General features: G+C 45.5%; 1 protein-coding gene across 1 annotated transcript in view; it reads right to left on the reverse strand.

The window, feature by feature from the left end:
* Positions 1–800: 800 nt before the first annotated feature.
* The window catches only part of TRAPPC12 (trafficking protein particle complex subunit 12), a 59,076-nt gene continuing 37,621 nt past the window's right edge, over positions 801–22,255 (reverse strand). Inside the window, exons 7-11 of the mRNA XM_056856656.1 lie at positions 21,019–21,092; positions 9,225–9,323; positions 3,797–3,897; positions 2,369–2,456; positions 801–1,059 (exon numbers count right to left, since the gene is read on the reverse strand). Of these exons, the coding sequence (XP_056712634.1) occupies positions 817–1,059; positions 2,369–2,456; positions 3,797–3,897; positions 9,225–9,323; positions 21,019–21,092 (605 nt within the window). The 3' untranslated portion in view covers positions 801–816. The remainder of the gene's footprint in view (positions 1,060–2,368; positions 2,457–3,796; positions 3,898–9,224; positions 9,324–21,018; positions 21,093–22,255) is intronic.

Raw genomic sequence — 22,255 nt, forward strand, 5'->3', positions numbered from 1 at the left:
CTGGAAGGAAGTTCTATGGCTAGCAGAATATATCCAGCGGTTCTAACCCGTACCTTGCCCCTTGTATGCTGATACATGTATTCAGGATCTGTTCTGCTGCATTTGTTTCACAAAGGCAGAAGAAAGATGGAAGAAGCCAGTTTGGAGGCATCAGTAGCCCAGTAATTCAAACCCTAATTATGCACATTCCTGTCCCCACAATTGCTCTGAGGAAGTCAGTGGTAGCAGCCTCATGTTTATGAAGGGGGGAGGGTACCATGATCTAAGAATTGTCATTGAATCACCTGCTGCAATTTCACGGTACATAGCTGGTTGGTGATGCACTGCACAAGAAAAGTGGAATGAGCTTGTCTTCATAATTTCCTGTTTTATTACAGTGTTCCTTCCCTCCACCACCACCGGCACTCAGATTATAAACACGCAATGAGTTTAGTTGGTGCCATTTTATGACTAAACCCAGAATGTCTAGAACAAAAGCCATCAAGACAAGTTAGCTCAAATATGCATCTATTTTTTGGGGTGGGGAGCCTTATCTGAGTAATGGTGACTGTTTACGCATTCTATAAATTGGCAATAACTGCAGGGATGAAGTTGGCTGTAGATCAACACGAAATCCCTAGGGGTGATAGCCAGGATTTGTTGAAATAGACCAGAGTATAAACTCTTACAATGTAGCCATTCTACCATATGTTCATAATTAAAAAGCTCTTTATTGCACTTAGCTAGAGGAACATTTACAGATTAGCAGGAGTATATACAACTTCTGGAAAGTGAGCTTTGAGAGAGAGAGAGAGAGAAAGAGAGAGAGAGAGAGGCTCATCCTAACTTGAGACATTGAGTGTTGAAGCTGTCGCCCTCTTTGACAGCCACCGCCTCGAGCAGAGCCTGTTTCTTCTGCATGCTGCGGGAGGACTCCAGTTCATACATGGTTGTCAAATTGAAAAGAACGCTCTCGTGGAGGTAATGTTTAGGGTCCTGCTGAACCATTCCTTCCAATTGCCGGAGGGAATCCTTCAGTTTTCCCAGATAAAGCAAACAAACAGCCGCGTTGTTGTTAGCCTAAAGAAAATTTTTTTACATTAGAATATTCATGAAGCCAACGGTACAGTTAGACATAAATCCTTACACATCGTAACAGGGTACCCTGTCAAAGCCTTAGCATCGGAGAGAGACTTGGGTGGTCTTCCTTTCTTGAGAAGGCGCTGGGGAATTAGCCATTACCGACTGACTGGCAACCAGGCGGCATCTTCAAATCAGGCAGAGGCATTAAAAAATGGGGGGGGGGGGCAACCATGACCCAAGCATAGAAAGACTGTTCATCTGCCACTCGTCGCATGAAAACGGTGACCAACTTAAAGCAGCGAGAGGTGTTACTTACTGTGGTGTAGTGGTTAGACTACCAGACAGGCAGAGCAATCCTGAATTGGGGGAGGGAGGCCGAGAGGCGGTCAGAGGTGGGTGGGCGTGATTGCCCCTGTGCTGGCGTCCGGGCCGCTTTATCCCGTGATAAAGTGGCACGGACGCCAGCATGGGGTTACACCGCATCCTATGGAGCTTCGCCCCCCCCTTTAGGAATGCACGGTTTAGAGATGCAAAATTTCCAGGAATTTTGAAGCCATGCAATTTTGTGTGTGTGTGTGAGTGACACACACACACACACACACACACACACACACACACACACACAGTGTATGTGAAAACAGAAATCTGAGTGACATTCAAGATTCAGCATGCAATACTAACTTTCACATAAAACTCACACCAATTTTCTGCTTTCACAATGTAAAATCCATATTTTATCATTTAGCTAACACAGACAATTAATTGTATTGACAATTAAAAGTATAACATTGTACATTTTGTTTGAATTTTTTCCAGTGCTCCCCAAACTGTCTCGGTTTTTTTCTACCGGAAACATGGGCAAAACATTCTTGATTTTTTTCTGAATGTTTCTGTGCCATCACATTTGTGGTCAGAGTAGAATTGGGGCAACCCTGGTCAAAACTCCATTCTGCCACGGAAATTTGTTAGGTGACCTTGGGTCAGTTCCTCTCTTTTTTCTCAGCCTACCCTACCTCTCCGGATTGTTGTTGTGAAGATAAAAAAGAGAAAGGTAGACAATTTCTAAGCTGCTTTGGGTCCTCATTACCATGAAAAGTGGGTTTAAATGTCTAAACATCTACATCCTCCTGACTACAATTTTATATCTTTGTTCTCTTTCAGGGAGTTTTGGATACTTCTCCCTCAAAACAATTATAATGTCTTGATTTGCTGTACTGCACCAGTTACATTCTGGGGCCTGGGATCTAAAAGGGTAACATTTCAAAAGCCAAACGAGCCATTAATGCCACTACAAGAGATTTCTTACCACTGCATTTGATGGGTCAATCTTCAAAATCTCTGTGAAGAATTTGTGAGCTTCTGCAAAGTTATTCAGACCAAGATGGAGAAATGCTCTGGAATGGGGGGGGGGGGGGAGAGGGACAGAATGATCTTTCAGAGGATAGCTGCCACTCAAGACAGTAAGCATACCACAAAAGGGAACCAGCATGCTTCTTTCACGAATGAGGCAATAATTCTTGACTTCTGTTCTTCGTGACAGTGCCTCAAACAAGCGGTAAACTACGACTTGTATTCACTGGAGGGTTTCTGTGGATGGAAAGATTTCCACTCACCAAGTGAAACTTTCCCACCTTGCCCCTTCCACTGGAGCCCTAAATGCCCGCTCAGTGCTGCTTCTGGGGCATGGGGACCCCACAGGAACTGCATTTCAGGGGTCATTTGGGGATGTAGGGGGAGGGGAGGAAGTCATGCTCTGTGGATGGCAGTCTTCCCATCTGCAGAACTGCAGTGGTGGATCCAAGCCTATGAGTTAACGAAGGGGGGGATTTAGCTTGCAGAGTAAACTACACAAAATGAAGCTACACTCCAACAGAAATAATACGGGATAGAGCTCTGTGTATAAGCATCCGCCTTCCTCATTGCCATATTGGATCCCCCGCTCCTCCACATGAGCAGCATACTCTAATCTCCAGAAATAATACACTAACACACAAGCAAATTGAAGTTTGCCACCCAGTACACATAAAACAGGCAGATGTATCCAATCTTGTTCAATATGGTCATTCAGAAGTGAAGTACCATTGGGTTGGATCCAGACTTAACTGGCCATTTCCATCAATTTCTCCCTTCCTGCTTCACAGCCCTCTCACATCGTTTCTCAAGGTCCCCCACCCCCCAGGAACAGCATTTTGTGGAGATCAGTGGGCTGCAGTGGGAAGGGAGAGGCAGAAAAGTTCTGCTCGGCTGATGGAAAGCAGACATTTAAGTGGTTGGAGCAGATATGGCTGGACAGCAATACTGCACTGCGCTAATCAGTGCAGGCAGATTAGTAGACAACATCTTTGTCCTACAATCCTATCACTTAGAACGCTGGAAGGATGGGTTTTCTTGAAAATTCCTACAGCTACCAAACTTTAGATGGCTATCTGTTGTAACTGCAAATAAGGTTTCTTTGAGAGATCTGTATTAAAAACCCAAGTCTTTGGTGGACAAGAAACATTTAAGCATCAGGTCTCATGACAAAGGAAAGACAACTTTAATGCAGGATAACATGGCTACATCATGTCTTACAGATCTCATGGGCCAACAGATGCCAATCTATCTTTCTTCTGACAGTTGTAGTAACATAAAACAGAAATGAAGAGAAAGGGATATTCTCCAAGGCCCTTTAGTGTTCACAGTGCATTCTTTGCAAAATCACATTTAAGATTAATTTGGCTTTTAGATTTCCCACCTGTTCATTAAAACCATAATTTGGCTCTTCAGTCCATCCAATTTTGGAGTCACTTTCTCGACATCCTGAAAGTATTTTTCAGCAGTTTTTATGTCTCCAATCTGGATAGTACAAAATGGTAAAAAGAGAGGTTACTGCAATTAGTGAATCACACGAGAGAGTAATCAAAAGGTGGGTTTTCATATAAAAAACTGCTGTGTGGTTCCCCTGCCACTTGGCGGGAGGCCAACCTGACAGCCCCTGAGCTGGGCATGTTCCAGACAGCCCCCGGGCTGGGCATGTCCCATTCCAGACCTCCCACAAAATCCCTTATTGGGATCCCCAGAGTGGGGGAAAGGGGGCACGCAGGCCAGCTTTTCTCCCAAACTGTATCTGGCCCCATGCAGACAGCGTCAAAAGTTGGGACAATATCACTAGAAAGCAAAAGAATACAACCAACAGCCAAAGTACACAGAGGGTGGGTGGGACTATCCACAGAAAAGCGAGGCCGAGAATCGGGCGAGGGCTCCTTATGTACCTGGCTGGTGGCCCTGAGCAAAAAACTCAGGCCTGCTGTCCTCCAGCTGGGCCCCGCCGCCGTTTAGCCTGGGCCTGATTGGCACTTTTGAATCCAGGGGCAGGCCAGGAAGGGCGAGTGACCAGGCAGGAAAGTTCCCACCAGGGAAGATGCAGAGGGCATGGTGAGCTTCCCCCAGCTGCCCACCATTTTGCAGCAGCATGCAGACCGACCAAGCCCCTACGGCCTCGCAAGGTCCGGGACCAGATGAGCAAGCCCCATCTCGTCCAGTGCCCTCTCCAGTCCCCCACCCCCCCGAGCGTGAGCCAACCAACTTGGGGCTCGCGGGTAAGTGCAAGCCCATGCCTTCCAATACCGGAAAAATAAGGGGCGAAAAGATAACATGCAGGGAATATTAATAGAAAGCCCCAGCTAAAAATATGTGCAGCTAAGATTGGAGCAAGCTCAATAGACTCATGATGCCATTCCTCTTAGAAAATATTCTAGTTTCCACAGCTGTCTGCCGAAGAGACAGACAGTAATCAGCCAAAATGATTCTAAGCCAAAGGGGATCTTAATAGGGTTTTGCCCCCTGCCCTGCTCCAATTGTACCAAAAGATGCTTTTGTTTTCTCTGTTTGGGGAAATCACTTGGACTGCACAACTGGATTTCTTGGGTTTAGAAAGTGAACATTTTAAGGCTGCAACTAGAGATGAAACTGGAAATCTGTCAGCAGATCATCCATCTCTTTACATTTCTGTAGAGCAAAGGATTTTTACTTTTCTGTCCAAGCTGCTCTCCCGGGATAGCCTCTCTTTACCCTAAACTGCGGTTGCTCCAACAGGGGGAAAACAAACAAATAAACAAAGCAGGGGAAGACCCAAAACTGAGAGGTATTTCTGTTTCTACCCAATTAGTATGAAAAGTTCTCTTTAACATAATTCACACCCAGTAGTTTCTACAGTTTTTTTAAATAGCCCCCCCCCCCCCCCAATGACTGGCTTCCCTGAAGGACGGAGAAGGGTTTTTGGGAAAAGCTTTTTGTGTGACCGAAAGCCAGTAATCTATACAAACAGCCAGAAAAGGAGAAGAAAAATGAGACCACTTTCGAGTACAACTTACTGTATGTGCAAGTGAGGAAAGGAAAGGAGGTCACTCATCAGAATTGCCAGAGAGCTTTTCAAGCAAGAGGGTCTTTACTGGCTCTCATTTTATCTGGCTACAACATGGGTCTGACAGATTCAGGGCTGCTCCTAGAGAGGCGAGAAGAGCAGGCCTTGGTCTCTCGTGACTCACCAAGTGGAAGGCAGATGCCAAGCCACATGGCCATGTGTTGGCGGTCTTTGCCAGGCGCCTGACAACTGTCCTGGGTCTGCAGTCCTTGGCAGGCAGCAAAACCCAGAAGGTTTTCCCAAGCAGGTTGTCATAAATGGCTGCGGGGCTGCGTTCAGGGCGATGGGTTGCAGGCATTGTCTGTGTCTGGGCTCAAGGATGGTGGTTTTCTCAAGACCATACAGTACACAGAGATGTTAGCATGGGAGTGTGTCCAACCAAGATCATCTGCACACAGTGACTCACAAAGTATTAGATGCAGAGGTTGCACAGAATGATCTGTGTCTCCGTAACAGCTTCTGCAGGTTTTTGGGTCCTTTTTGATACCTAGTACCTCCATAACTTTATGTTATAATTGCTAACAGTGTACAAATTTGGGAAAACAAAGGCTATTTGAGCAACAGCAAAAACAGTTTCTTGTTGATTAATCAATATCCTTCTTGAGCACACTGGGTTGGATCCTGTGGGGAGATTCACAAGTACAAAAAGGAAAAGGTAGTCCCCTGTGCAAGCACTGGGTCATTCCTGACCCATGAGGTGATGTTACATCCCTATGTTTACTAGGCAGACTATGTTTATGGGGCCATTTGCCATTGCCTTCCCCAGTCATCTACACTTTACCCCCAGCAAGCTGGGTGCTCATTTTACTGACCTCGGAAGGATGGAAGGCTGAGTCAACCTTGAGCCAGCTACCTGAAACCGACTTCCATAGGGATCGAACTCAGGTTGTGAGCAGAGCTTGGACTGCAGTACTGCAGCTTACCACTCTGTGCCACAGGGCCCCATGTACAAGGGGGGAGGTAATTTTTGATGATTTCCCCCCTGCAGTGATAACTTTTTAACTCCTCCCTCATACTGTTCTTGGGGGTCCCTCATCTCTTATGAGCAGCATTTTCAGGGCATTTCAGGCTGCAATGGGAAGCGGGGGGAGCAGGGAAGTCATGCTTCCATGCACAGAATTTAGATGGGACCCAACTCTTCATATTCTCCAGTAGGGTTTCACTGCTACAGTTAAAAGTTCACTTTCTAAAAGGCTGTTCTCCCACGATCTCATCTTCCCTGCCTTCAGCAGGATAAGATATGACTTGCCATCTCTTCTTTTGGATTTCAAGAAAAGTAAAAGGAAGGAGGACGCTGACAGGCAATGGAGGGCAGATGCTGTTCATGGGTGCAGCAGCCCCAAACCCTTCGGGAAGGAGCACTATTTTCCCTTTGCTATTTGTTCAAGGTTATGTAAGCGGGGGCCAATAGGTTTTGTGTGCTTTGTCTTCCTTTCTGCTGCACTCGAAGGAAAAGGCCTCGTTCTGACAGTAAAACCACTAATTCAAGAATATCCAATAATCCCTCTTCCCTCAAGGCCCCCTGAAACAGCTAACATTGAAGAAGACAGGACTCCCTTCGGAGCCTGTTAACATCGCTCTTCTCATCGGACAGACAGATTGCTCCTCTGAGATGTGAGTCACTCTCTCCTCGCATTCTCCCCAAGGTCGGGAATGTGGCTTCTGAAGCAGAGCTAGGCCTCTAGCCGACCTCAGAGCCAGCAAGCACAGCCTGGGAGTGAACTCTGCCCCTCTGTGTGCCCCTCTGCAGGCACTTAAAGAGACTCCAATGACATTTACTGATGGCTTACAAGCCCTTCCTTTATTGCAACAGGTTCAAGGTTTTTATAATTAAAATATCAATATATTGTCACGTCAAAATATTTTACACTGTCAACTGCAGTCTAATATGGACAATGACAATTTTTTAAAAAAAGTATTAGCTGAGTAATTAATACTTCCTTTAAAACCGAAACTCAAACCTTCAACCCAATCCAATGCATTACTCACACAGAGTTCAATGGGACCAATCTCTAGGCAAATATACATAGGGATGCAGAGATACATTAGCGGTAGGATAACATGCCTCTTAATGCAAGTAAAAATGATAATACTGTACCATCAATATTCTAATTTACTATTTAAAAAAGGAATGTTAAATTTAACAATAAAAGGAGAGAGAAAATTTGAAGCAATCAAAAATAGGGAGTAATACTTCTAAAGATTCTGAAAATGACAGACGGCTCCTTTGAAGGTTCTCCAGTTGCCAGGAAAATGGGAGGAGGGGTCTTCTGCCATTTGTGAATTCATCTCTCTGCGGTACAGACATTGACTCAGAGCTGCTCTCACAAAGGCTAATGACCTGACCAACCTGAGCAGCAAGCTAACCCTGGCCAACAGAACAGGGGAACTGGAGGGGGTTGGGATCTTCAGATAGCCCTAGAGCCAACAGAGCCATGGGGCCACTGCGGTGCTGGGCAGAGCCATGGATTCTGCTCGGCGATGACCTAGGCCATGGCAGCAATGGGTACAGGCTTGCCAAAGCCTACATTCGCTGCTGCTGTCACCACAGTCTGGGTCCAAGAAGTAGAAGAGTTGGTTTTTTATATGCCGACTTTCTCTACCACTTAAGGGAGACTCAAACCGGCTTACAATCACCTTCCCTTCCCCTCCCCACAACAGACACCCTGTGAGGTAGGTGGGGCTGAGAGAGCTCTAAGAAAGCTGTGACTTGCCCAAGGTCACCCAGCTGGCTTTGTGTGGAGTGGGGAAACAAATCCAGTTTGCCAGATTAGCCTCCGCCGCTCATGTGGAGGAGTGGGGAATCAAACCCGGCTCTCCTGATCAGAGTCCACTGCTCCAAACCACCGCTCTTGACCACTACACCACACTGGCTCTCCAGATCAGAGCTAAGTGGACCGCTGAGGCTCTGTCTAACACTGCAGGGCCTGCTCGATTCAGCTTGCTCCCTGGCTGCCAGAGGCCCTCCAGGGCAGCAGCCCACCAGGAATTTCCCCAGCCAAGTCAAAGGGGCAGTCTGTCCGTGCAGCTGTGGCCTCCCATCCCTGCGGTGGCACAGGACTCTTGGTCGACAAGATACCTGAAGCTGGGCAGCAGAAGTAAATAACCAAAGAGCCAGCTGCGCTTGACTTGTGCTGAGGATCAGCGTAGCATTAATCTTTTAAAAAAGGCTCTACCAGGAAAATGGTGGCAGCAAATCCAGGTGGTTTATGCCTAGAACCACATATAAATTCTGTCCACTGTGAAAAGCTTGCCTTTTCTTACTCTCACACGAAGGAACGGGGGAAAAAAGGACGCGCTGGCATTTATCATGACTAGAAGACCTCTGTGAAGAGCTGGAACCTGGGGAATGGACAACCCATATATTCTAGAAGGGAATGTGGGTATTTGTACTCTTAGTGCCTAGACAACTGGGGGGAGGTGTGTCCCCCAATTTGTCCTTGGGGATATCTATAGCAAAGTGCAAAATGTCAAGTGAGAAGCTGCCCTTGAGGATGTTCTCTAAGGGAAAGAGTGGGTGGCTCAGCCTCAGCTGGCTTGCAGGCTGGATAAGAGCTCTCAAAGGGCCAGATCCAGCCCACGGGCCTTAGGTTTAAACTGTGTTAAGCTGTGTTAAACTGTTGGCTTCCTACTGTACCCTTTGATTAATAAGCAACATCTCTGCTATACACAGCCAAGGCAGCTTTTAAGCACACAAATATTTGTTCCACCGTTGTCAAGAAGGATTGGCATTTGGCTTTATTCAGACTCTAGTATATACCTGCAGGAAAATCCTTCCAATTCCACTCAACAGCTGAGGCTCTTGCTCGGGGTAATATTTGATGACTGTGTGATAGGTCTCCACAGCAAGCACATAGTCCTAAGGGGGGCAAACACACACAGAGATACGCAAGGTCAGCATTTTCTCTTTGCTCTATGCATACAGTTTCAAGAAAGGGAGGGTGCACACACACATGATAAACAGATAAGTGGAAATCCCCCAAATGGGGAAGAATACCATCTTTGAAAAATGATGAAGGGTTTCCTCACCTTAGCACTAAATGCTACTAGGCTGGTTTTAGTAAAAAAAAAAAAAGGGGGGGGATATACAAAAAGCTGCATGGCTGGATGGGAGGGAACTCCTGCTGTTCCCACTACAAGAACACAAGGATGCTCCAAATGCATGGGCTCAAAGCCGAATCAAACACAGGAGACCCAAACAACTCTGCCGTGTAAGCCAGTGTTTGACAGCTGCCTAGGTTCATGCACAGAGAGGAAAGGGGTACACATACCCTGAGCCTCCTGCAATGGCATCTAATCCTTTCTTATCCAGCAACTGAAAGCCTTCTGAAGTTCTCAGCGTCAGTTTGGTTTACAGTACAATTATGAGCAGAGTTGCTCCCTTCAAAACCCGTTGACCCCATGGAGTAGAAAGATGCATTTCAGTATAGGGCGGCACTGTTACTCTATACTAGAACATTCCTCTTGCTTGAAAAACAGCCCTTGCTCTTCTGTGTTTTGATAAGGCAGAAGCCACTATGACTAGATGAAGGGAATTTTAAATGAGCTCAGTGCAACCGGACGGGGATTTAACAAAGGAATAGTTTTCCCTCCCCTTGTTCTGATTGATGGTTTAAAGATACAACTTTTAAAAATGGATTAGGGATGTTGATTCGTCTCTTGAGTACAGCTTCTTGATTGATGCGTCTTGGCCCTGATTTAACTGTAGTTTTTAAACGAAAAAATTAAAAAATTAAAAACTAAATCAGTACACATGGAATAGAACAGGGGCAATTGCACTACCGAGCGGGAGATTATTTGCTTGTGGCCGTATATCTTAAAGAGTTGTTCACTCGGATTCCCAACCTGAGCCCTTCCTGAGGCTTAGGGTGTGTGGAGGTAAGCAAAAAGAAGCATGAAATAAATAAATGAAACAGGAAATAAATAAATGAAACAGGAAAGGCTTAACACTGACTGCCCAAACCCAAACAAGAAATCTTACAAGTGCTCTCTGCACTTAGCAGAATGGCTACCCCAGTTCTGTACTGAACCTATGAGCTTAAAGAGCCTGTGACCAGGTATAAGGGGTTCCACCCTACACCCTGCTGTGATTTGCAACTATGGCCCTTGGTTCTGCACCAAAAGCTGCTTCTGAAAGTCCCAGGATTCCAAATCTGTTGCATAATTGGTGTGTGTGTGTGTGTGCGTGTGTGAAAGGCCTCCACACATGCAATGTTTCCCCATCTGACCCTTTGAATTTCACCAATGGGGCAGGCCCCCTTCCCACCGCAGGCCACCCTCTTTCCTCTGAGAAAGGCCCCGGCACTTGCTCTGCTTTTGAGCAGACTCCTCAAGTATTCTCCCCTAGAGCTCCTTTTAAAGGGTGTGTGTGTTGGTGTGGAAGTTTGTTAACATGGATCACAACAGCAGCTGCTTAGCCTTCCTGCAGCAGGGGAAAAGAAAGAAAGCCCCTGGGTATTTGTTTTCCCCTCCAAGAGGTATCTAGGACAAAGAGTTTAACTTATTCTCCAGCTTAACTTATTCTTTCCCGTCGAGCCAACGTGATGTTGAGAAAGAAGAAAGCAACACAGCATTACTAATGGCAAGACGGTATCTGCTCCAGCTGTTGCCTCTGTACGCACACTGCAAAACGTGTTTGTATCAAACAGTACATTTTTATGGTAATTATATCAAATCCATTAATTAATTCATTTTTATTTAATTTTATTTAATTAGATTTTTATCCCGCCCTTCCCCGACCAGGAACCTGCATACACAGTTCTAAGCACTAATGGCAAGTTCAAGTACAGAATTTAAACTGATCCCATTTTCAGTCCCACATAAATTGATGGTTTCAAGGACCTTCACATGAACACATGAAGCTGCCTTATACTGAATCAGACCCTTGGTCCATCGAAGTCAGTATTGTCTACTCAGACCGACAGCGGCTCTCCAGGGTCTCAGGTAGAGGTCTTTCACATCACCTACTTGCCTAGTCCTTTAACTGGAGATGCCGGGGTTTGAACCTGGGACCTTCTGCATGCCAAGCAGATGCTCTACCACTGAGCCACAGCCCTTCCCTGAGGACTGAGGGTTACAGTGACAGGTTCTATTACGGCTGGGTATCAATTTGGCTGCCAGTGGAAGCTTTCACAACAAGGGATTCTGTGGAGTTGGCAGCCTCTTTCGGCTTCTTTTGGGTAGCGTCACTGCAGCATAACATAAACAAGATTTCTGCAGCATCTCCCCTTTCTATTACAAGACAGAATCTGACTCAGAAGAGTCCTTAAGGAATCACTCCCATGCCTTGCTAGGGCATGCCGCTTTCCTCAGTTTTCACTGTGTAATATCTAGCGACAGTCTCATTCCCCCCACCCCACCCCACCCACTTCTTTCTTTAGGTTGCACTTACAGCCAATGATATGGAGAATAAATGTAGACAAAACTTTTAGACGAAACTAAGGGCCCATTTTGGGGAAAAAAATAAAGAATGAAGCTTTACTTTGAACTCTTCTGTTTACATTAAACATAACATTTGAAAGAGGTTTAAAAATCTACCCGACATTTAGCTCATCCTTTGTTTAGATTTTCAGAAACATTGACAGTAACATACAATGAAATAGAGGATTTTGTTATTACGTTTATGGGGAAAGTAGTTATCAATTCTATATGGAAGCAGTTATTCCCCCCCCCCCATGATATATATGTGTGTGTGTGTACACACACACACACACACACACACACACACATATATGGCACATGACAGCAGCAGCTTGCTGAAGATAAAAAGATGGTGTGCATTTGGCCAGTGCCCAATAAGAGGCCTTCTGGGAGCCCTACGTATGCCATCTTGAGTTCTGTGGTGGAAGAAAGGCAGGTTCTAAGTATAACAGTAAACAAGTATTTTTTCTGAAGTGGTACACTCCTTAGAAAGCTTATTTGAAAGCTCATCCGCGTCAAGATCTGCTTCTAAGGGGAAAGCGTCTAATCTTATTCCCAATACATTAGCTTTTCCTACACAGGGCGATACGGGTGCCCTTCCAGTCAAGTGAACCTCTCCCTCCCGTGTGCATTCAGAAGTAGTACAGAAATCCATGGGAGAGCTATCCCGGGGTCCTGAACATCTGAACAGCCTGTGTTCCCTTGACTCTTCAAGATGCGAAAATGGAGCAGGAATGCTACTGTATTCTGGAGGGCTAAGGCCTCGCTTGTATGGGCAAATAAATGGATACTGACTTCCAAATAAGCTGCCCTCCTTCAGATCCCCCCCTCCATTCCTACAATAATTACTTGTCTTAGACACGTTTTTACAGTAGATGTAACACGCACATACAGCACAGACTCTGGATGGTTCCCCCCCCCCATCTTGAATTATACTGAGCCATTAGTGCTCATGACTCCCTATAGAGTGTCATAAAGACCATCCCAAAGGAAGCAAAGGGTGCGGGAGTCACAGGTACTCTTGTGCCATGAAGGTCTTCACTCCCAGCAGTCTCTTTTTTGCAGTATTCTGTCCCTCTGAAAATGCCATTCTTCTCCCAAAACCGTTCATTGTGATTAGGATTGCAGTGTGCTCAGGTGAGCGTTGTGGGTGCCCCCTACTTAATGACAACATGCCTTTGTCTATTTTAACTCACTTGATGTGGGGGTTTTCCTCTAAGAGAGTTGCTGGGGTATTTAGAGTGTATTGCTGGGGTATTTAGAGTGCTTAGAGTGTCAGACCAGGATCTGGGACGGCCAGGTTCAAATCCTCGCTCTGCCATGGAGGTGCTTGGGTGCCCTTCAGCTAACTGCTCCTCTCTCAGCCTAACCAACTTTGTCGTTGTGAAGATAAAATGTGTGTGTGTGTGTGTGGGGGAGAGAGCCACGGAGGAACGGCAGGATAAATATATGACTCGGATCTTCTCCTGACATATTTTCTATTCACTGAGGACCTTGAGTCTGGATCTTTTCCACTGGACAAGGTACTACATTAGCCTGTGGTCCCCACACCTCAAGAACATTTGAAAGTGTGCCCCCCCCATTCCAGCACCAGAGCTTTATAATTTTAAAATAGACAGTCAGAGACATGCCTATGCCCCAGCTGTTACAACTAGAAAGAAATAGCTTGATAAGGGCTTATTAGCAGGGAAATGAAGCAATGGATGTGCTCTATGCTTCACCAGAAGATAAAAATTATTTTGTGTTGAATATTTGCACTGTTGAAAATTCTGCTTGAAACATTATTAAATATTGTACAAAACTCAGTTTTGAAAAGTAAGCTGAAGTGCACACTTCTAAGAATGTAGTGGAAGCTAAAGGGACTGTTACTGAATTTAATTATTAACAGAGACTATTGAAAAAACAAAGAAACAGGATTCTAGCAAACCATTTCTTGTCATTTTTCTGACTTAAGAACGCTTGGTTTCCATTTTTAAAAAGCTCAATTAATAACACATGCTATTTTAACTCAATTTATCATCATTTTAATTCAATTTATCATTCTTCCTCACCAATTTCCATCCAACATTTCTGGCTTCATTAGCGAGAAACTGGTTCCGAAATCAGTTAGAATGCAATATGCTTTCGTCACTAGATGGCAGCAGACTGCGCTCTGCACCAATTTCAATAGGGGAGGAAAAAACGAATGTTTATTACCCATGAAATGAAAGCTGACATCTGAATGATCTATTTGACTGAATAATAAATAAATAAAAGGTGTGTCAAGTTCTTGAAAACACACCATTATCTGTTCTTGTATGTGATTTTAAGTATTATCACAATGGAAAAAGAATGCAAGTGATTTCACAGCTATCCTGAAAGTGTACTTTCATCCTAGACTAAAAACAGTAAACTATACAGGAAAAAAAATTGTCCTCTGTTTTAAAGGGGCATATGGCTCATACAGCATAAGAAGAAGAAGAGTTGGTTTTTATATGCTGTCTTTCTCTACCACTTAAGGGAGACTCAAACCGACTTACAATCACCTTCCCTTCCCCTCCCCACAACAGACACCCTGTGATGTAGGTGGGGCTGAGAGAGCTGTAACAGAGCTGTAACTTGCCCAAAGTCACCCAGCTGGCTTCATGTGTAGGAGTGGGGAAACAAATCCAGTTCACCAGATTAGCATCTGCTGCTCATGTGGAGGAGTGGGGAATCAAACCTGGTTCTCCAGATCAGACTCCACAAGTAGGCAAGTAACTTATGCAAACTGCATCATGTTGTGGCATAATCCAGACATAATTACACTCCGTGCCATTGTAATGAAAGAGCCTGGGCATCCTTCCCTCACAGCCAGCTGACACAAGACTTGTGCCTTGGCACCAAAATGAACACATGAACACACATGAAGCTGCCTTACACTGAATCAGACCCTGGGTCCATCGAAGTCAGTATTGTCTACTCAGACTGGCAGCGGCTCTCCAGACTATCAGGCAGGGGTCTTTCATGTCACCTAGATGCCTGGTTCCTTTAACTGGAGATGTCGGGGATTGAACCTGGGACCTTCTGCATATCAAGCAGATGCTCTACCACTGAGCCACAGCCCCTCCCCATTCCATCTGAACCACAAAACAATGGTTTCCCCTTTTCATTTGAAATCCTGTTGTGTGTGGAAGAGAGCAAGCTACAGTTTGCAGTGCAAATGTGATGACCAACCATAGGTTTTCCTTGGCAGCCCAAATATGTCATTTGATTGCCAAATGTGAGAAGAACAGCAAGGAGGGAGGGAGAGTATATGCCCAAGGACCTCTGATAGAGCTGATCCAGTTCAATGATGTGTCCTCTGTGTGAAGCATTTATCTTGGGTTGCTTCCACACAGAGGTTTTGCTCTGCTCTGATTTAGCATCCAAACTGAACTGGGGTTTTTTTGTGCCTCTAGACAATGTTGTCCCTTACTTGTCACTTCCCAGATTCTTCTCTGTTTTGATGTGATGCCATTTTCCTCGCCTTAACACCCTGCGGTTGCCATTTCCCCACCACCACCGGAGGCCATTGTTGTGGGAGTGCCATAACATAATAGCTCTGTAGTACCAGGATCTTACAGTTCCTCTGAATTCCCAGCTTTCATTAAAAAAAAAAGGCTCTAGCCCTTTATGTTGAAGAAGAAGAAGAGTTGGTTTTTATGTGCTGACTTTCTCTACCACTTAAGGCAGAATCAAACTGGCTTACAACCTCCTTCCCTTCCCCATAACAGACACCCTGTGAGGCAGGTGGGGCTGAGAGAGCTCTAAGAGAACTGAGACTAGCCCAGGGTCACCCAGCTGGCTTCATGTGTAGGAGTGGGGAAACAAATCCAGTTCACCAGATTAGCGGCCACCACTCATGTGGAGGAGTGGGGAATCAAATCCGGTTCTCCAGATCAGAGTCCACTGCTCCAAACCACCGCTCTTAACCACGACACCACGCTGGCCTTTCCCCTTGTACATGGTCTGCACACTTTGGGGGATCCAACCATTCCCCAAAGAGCCTTCCTCAAATGGAAGAGCCACTCAAGTTGAAGAAAGGCTCCTTAGGCTGGAGAAAGGTTTCAGACTTGGCCAGTGAAGTGGGAGGATAGAATTAGGATCCACCTCCTTTTTTAAAAAAGTGAAAGGTAGGAATTCAGAGGACCTAGAAGTCAGATGAATAAACATTGCAATTTCCAATTTAAAAAAACTGCTAGAAAAGTCTGGGGGGAGGATGGCACGTGCAGGGAACTGGGGCAGGGAAAATCACACAAATGTGGGCACAACCAGAAAAGATCTAGATCCACGTGACAGCTACCTCAGCTTAGCTGCAATCTTTCCAAAAAGACTGTAGTGAAGCAGGTTTGGAAAGACTGCTGAAAAGCCAGGGATAAGCCGGAAGGTGCACAGATGTACCACAAAGCAGTGTGGAAGCAGGAAATAACCAACTTCCCAATAGCTCCCAATCCAGACCAAATAGCCAAAATAGAAATGAACAGACCCCCTCATAGCTCTTAAAGTTACACAGATGCATCTACGGACAGAACAGACGGTGAATACAGGAAGCTGACCTGTGCTGACTGAGGCCACAGGCAGTATTGTCTACTCAGGCTGGCAGTGGCTCTCCAGGGTCAAAGGAGGAGATCTTTCAAATCACCTACCAACAGACCTTCAACTGGAGGTGCTAGAGACTGAACCTGGGATATTTTGCACGCCAAGCAGACACTCAGGGAGCCCTGTGGCGCAGAGTGGTAAGCTGCAGTACTGCAGCCCAAGTTCTGCTCATGACCTGAGTTCAATCCCAACGGAAGTCAGTTTCAGGTAGCCGGCTCAAGGTTGACTCAGCCTTCCATCCTTCCGAGGTTGGTAAAATGAATACCCAGCTTGCTGGGGGTAAAGGGAAGACGACTGGGGAAGGCACTGCCAAACCACCCAGCAAACAAAGTCTGCCTAGTAATCGTCGGGATGTGACGTCACCCCATGGGTCAGGAATGACCCGGTGCTTGGACAGGGGATCTTTACCTTTACCTTAAGCAGACACTCTGTCATTGAGCTTCAGCCCTTCCTCATGATCAGAATCCAGATGACACCTTTATGACCTTTTTGAGCTCCACATGCCTAGCAGAACATTCTCTTTTTGAGTGGATTCACACCATAGTCCATCACATACTGTTTGGGGAACTTTTCGGAGTGTTTTTTTAAAGTGCTGTGAGCTCTGTGTATATGTGTGTGTGTGGGGGGGGGGGTTTGTTTGAGATAAGCAAGAAAAACTCAAATAAAAAGCCTTAGTGGGTGCACACAGCAACGCTGCGCCATTTCTCTGGATGGCGGCCACCGCTCTGAATTCCCATTTTCCTTCTGGAGTTCAGTATGTGAACATCACTCTCCGAAGTAGAATATTTAATGCAAATGATACCCAAGTTGTTAAGTGGAGACAGCCCCATCCGAGGGAAAGTTGCGAGCAGATTTTAATGACGGCTTAAGGCTTGAACACAGCGCTGCCAAAGCAGAGACCCGGATTCTCGAAATGGTCTTGGAAGTCTGGATTTAGAAATGGATGTTTACGCAAACCATTATTGCACTGGGATCTGAGATTGAGTTGCAGCGCTTCAAAAGAATCATTATATAAAAACCCCCGAAGTAGTAAAACAAACAGATGGCCAGTCACTACTAAAGGGAGTAGCTACATTTTGTATGAAGGAGGAGGAGGAAAAGGGTTGGATGCAGAAAAAGAAATTCTATGGAAATCAGCGTAAAGTAGTCCACTTCAATATCTTAAAAGGCAGTTTTATTATTTGTTTCATTGGTACTTTTCAAAAGAGGAATTTTGATGCCATTTTAACTTCTGATTGTTTCTGTGTACTACAGCTGTTTTATAACTGGGATAAATATCTATTAGCATAAACAGTATTACTGATAATATCCTGAATAATGTTAAGTTCATTTGCCCTCACTTTTAAAGTAGCCTTCACTGCTAATTTACAGATAGTAAACTAATGCATCCCCACAAGAATTGAAACAGGCATATTCAAAGTCCAAATTCCACAGGGATTCTTCAAGTTTGATTTTAAATAACATCACACTGATAAGGGAAATCTAGTCCATTTTTAAAAAAAACGATATATGTAACAAACAAAACCAACACCTTAGGCCAGTCTTAGTTTCAATGTATTTAAGAGATTTCTACGCCACCTCAAAGTCCTGCTCCAGTTGGCTTGCAGTTATAACAATAAGTTAACAGTATAAAACCACAAGCCATTAGAACAAGCCCAGGGATGTAAACAGCAGAAAACGATCCCAAAACAGACCTCAGGCCAGAAGAAGACCCGTTAGAAAAGCAAACCCCTAATTAAAAGCCTAGGTAAAAAGATACATTTTGACGTGGTGCTTAAAAGACAGTTAAAGTAGGCACCAGGTGAGCCACAAGGGGGAAAGTGGGGAGGGGCTGTGGCTCAGTGGTAAAGCATCTGCTTGGCATGCAGAAGGTCCCAGGTTCAATCCCTGGCATCTCCAGTTAAAAGGACTAGGCAAGTAGGTGATGTGAAAGACTTCTGCCTAAGACCCTGGAGAGCCGCTGCCGGTCTGAGTAGACAATACTGACATGGATGGACCAAGGGTCTGGTTCAGTATAAGGCAGCTTCATGTGTTCAAAGTGTTCCAGATGTGAGGTGCCACCACAGAAATGCCATCTCTAGTTGTTACCTGTCTCACCTCTAAAGGCGGGGGGGGGGGGGAGAAATAGAGGGTGAGGCTTGAGAGGAAGCTCTTAAATGGCAGCCTGGATAGTATGAGAGGAGATGGTCCTTTAGATACCCTGGCCTCAAGCCATTCAGAGCCTTAAAGGTAAGAATCAGCACTCTGAATTGTGCCCCAAAACAGATGCAAGACAAAGGACACAACTGAAAAAAGGAGTTAATGCCCGGTAACAGCCCGGCTGGATTGATGTGAAAGCTGGACAATGAAGAAAGCTGATAGGAAGAAAGTAGATTCCTCTGAAATGTGGTGTTGGAGGAGCGTGTTACGGATACCGTGGACTGCCAAAAAAACAAATCAGTGGGTTATAGATCAAATCAAGCCCGAACTGACCCTAGAAGCTAAAATGACAGTCGTACTGAGGCTGTCGTACTTTGGTCACATTATGAGAAGACAATAGTCACTGGAAAAGACAATCGTGCTAGGAAAAGTTGGAGGCAGCAGGAAAAGAGGAAGACCCAACAAGAGATGGATTGACTCTATGAAGGAAGCAATGGCCCTCAATTTGCAAGATCTGAGCAAGGCTGTTAAGGACAGGATGTTTTGGACGACATTGATTCATAGGGTCGCCGTGAGTCGGAAGCGACTTGACGGCACTTAACACACACACACTTCAGCCCGGCTTCCACACCTCACTTCCTGCTACCCTTTATTCCCCTTATTGTCCCGGCCTGTCTGAGCTGCCATTTGGAGTCTGATTTACAGCAAGCAGCAGCTACTGGAAAGGGGGTATTGGTCAGCAGGGAGGCATCAATAGCTCAGGGGTTACTTCTTCCTTCACAGCTGTACCTGCGGGGAGACTCCAGACAGAGTTTTATAACTTCTGACAAGAATTTAGATTTCTATTGAACTGAGGGGCAACTCAGACGAGATGCTGGGAGTTCTGTAAATGGTGCTCCCACCTTTTAAAAATTCAGTTATAAAGGAATGTCGGATCCCAGTTTGGATCAGCCCTGGGGCACGGAGGGGTTGTGGAGAGGCACCTGAAATTAAACCCGTTATGTACTATACAGCTGTATCTTATCTCTCACTTACAAGAATTTTTTTCTTTCTCCTCTGTGCAATCTCAAGGACAAATAAGCTCTGGCAGTTATGTATATGGTATAGACTGTATTCTGACTTTTAGTATAGTGTTTTATTTGCCTGTATAATTTTAACCAAATAACTACTTTTATAACTCAGTAATGTAATTATGTATTATATATTACAGATTCCCCTGAAGGAGCCTCTCGGGCGAAACTCATAGGGAAATTCTATTTTGAGTAATAATATTTTTTAAACCTATTTTGCACCACTGGCCTCGGCCTCTTTTTTATCTCCTGTTACTGGTGAGGCCCTTTTATTTCTCTCTGATTTCAGTGTAAGGCAGCTTCGTTTATTCAACTATAACACTAATTTTAGTCCTGGAAAAGGAGCCTATAAATGTCCTTGTTAATTGGGCTTTATTAAGCTTCATAGAGATCTCAGTTGTGGGTTTACCTTGACCTCGTTGAGGCTTGGCAGGTGAAGGGTAACGCTGCCAGGGGGTTAGAAGACTGCTAAAAACGTGGCAGGGCTTTGGATGCCAACTGACAGGTGACTCTGCTTAATGCTCAGGGCAGCTCTGAAATATCTGCTGCTCTTGCTATACAATCAATGCACTGATTCCCCTTTGTCCCCTGCGCTGTTCAGGAAAAACTGCAAAAAGTCAGCAGCAAGAAGCTGAGAAGGATTCAAGAAAACAAAGCAACTAACTTTCCAGACTCAGGACAGAGGAGGAAAAGACCCATACTGCCCTGGCCTTTCTTTGCGGGGAGCCATCGCCATAAAAGAGTCTGAATTATTACCAGCGCCAGTGTGGACAATCAGAAAGCCGTCAGAGTAGTACTAGGATTTAAATCAGGGGTATCGGAACTAATTTGTTACGAAGGCCAGATATGACATACATGTCACCTGGTCGGGCCGGGCCATGCCTCACCAGCCCAGATCGGGGCTGGAGGGGGTGGCTGTCTCAGCTGGCTTGCGGGCCAGGTAAGAGCTCTCAAGGGGCCGGATCCGGCCCGCGGCCTTTATGTTTGACACCCCAGATTTAAATTCTTCAGATCCTTCACCCCCATGCAAATACAAAAGGAGGGGCATTGTTGACACGTGTGAATACAGCAGAAATGCCAGGGCACGGTTTGAACAAGCAAGGGGTGGGGGGTGGGGAAACCCATCGATCTTGCTCTAATTGCAGAGAAGGGCAGCTCTTAAAAAAGGGCAGCTCTTAAAAAAATGCCTTGCACTGCTGCTGCCTGGGCTGTTCCAGGATTTCAGCTGCAGCCCGACAAAGGGCAGTCTCGCTGGCAGCTCTGCCTCTCTGGGCGCTCTATTCGAGGATATACGGTAGCTCTGCAGCGGCGGCGGCACCCACCTACCTTCATCATTAGGAGGCAGTTTGCCATGGAGTACATCACCCGGCCCAGACGTGACCTCCACAGCTGAACGGAGGCTGTAAAAAAAACGAGAGCAGCTTGTGAATGTGCGCAAATAAATTAGAAGCTCTTTCCCCAGCCGTCAATTATCGGTCATATGCATTCCGATTCAAAACCATTTCCCCCCTCATTAACATTGCTGCGTTGCAAGCAGAACGGTTCTAATATTCTGCCATGTTGCTCTGGAAGGGGGGAAAAAACAAACCACCCTGCACCTTCCTCCACAGCAAGTCGTTTGATTGGTGCAAGGAGCAGACTGCCGGGATAAATGAAGCAATAAGCTAAAGCTGGAGGCAGCCTCGCAAGCTTTTAGCTCAGGCGACTCAAAGGAAGCATCCATTTTCCAATAAATGAACAAAAGGCAGGGGTTGAGAGAGAGAGAGAGAGAGAGAGAGAGAGAGAGCAGAGTGAGCCCTAAGTAATTAGGACCATCAATGTGTAATTGTAGAAAAGGGCAAGAGTCCAGTAGTGTAATGCCTGGAATTATTACTATTATTTGATAATATGCTTTTGTGTTCAGTCTGCATACTTGCTTTTATGGAAAGGCTAGGCCTAAAGTATAAGAGCTGGTTTGAAACACTATGCATTCATGCACACACACACATGAGGGATTTGGGAAGGTGGCACCCAGGAGCCATGAGTCAGTAAATCAGGCTGTCTGTGTCTGGTACAGCCTTCCACCAAGACACGGCCCAGAATTACCTACGGACTAAAGAATGTTAAGTTTCGGTTCCCTGTCCCAGATCATGTAACCAACTAAGTGCCCGCCTCAACCCCCACTGAGAGGCCTATGCTAATCCAAAGGTGTCCATTATTGGGTCTTTGTTTGTCTATGCTCTGTATTGCGTGTATTGTACCACCCCTGACCGGAGGTTATAAATGTCGTGGCAGTCCTTTGTTTGGGTGTGAAGACTGTCCTGCGCATTTGGGCAGTTTTATCCGGTATGTATATTAGGCCTAATAAACAACTGCTTTGAACTATCAACCTCTTCCTGTTTTATGGTAATTGGGACTTAACACCATAATTCAGGCACAACAGTAGCACCTTAAAGACTAACAAAAATATTTTCTGGTAGGGTATGAGCTTTCGTGAGCCACAGCCCACGTGAGCCACAGCCCACATAAAATATTTTTGTTAGTCTTTAAGGTGCTACTGGACTCTTGCCCTTTTCTACTACTG

Source organism: Euleptes europaea, chromosome 10 (assembly GCF_029931775.1).
Source record: "Euleptes europaea isolate rEulEur1 chromosome 10, rEulEur1.hap1, whole genome shotgun sequence".
NCBI lineage: Eukaryota > Metazoa > Chordata > Lepidosauria > Squamata > Sphaerodactylidae > Euleptes > Euleptes europaea.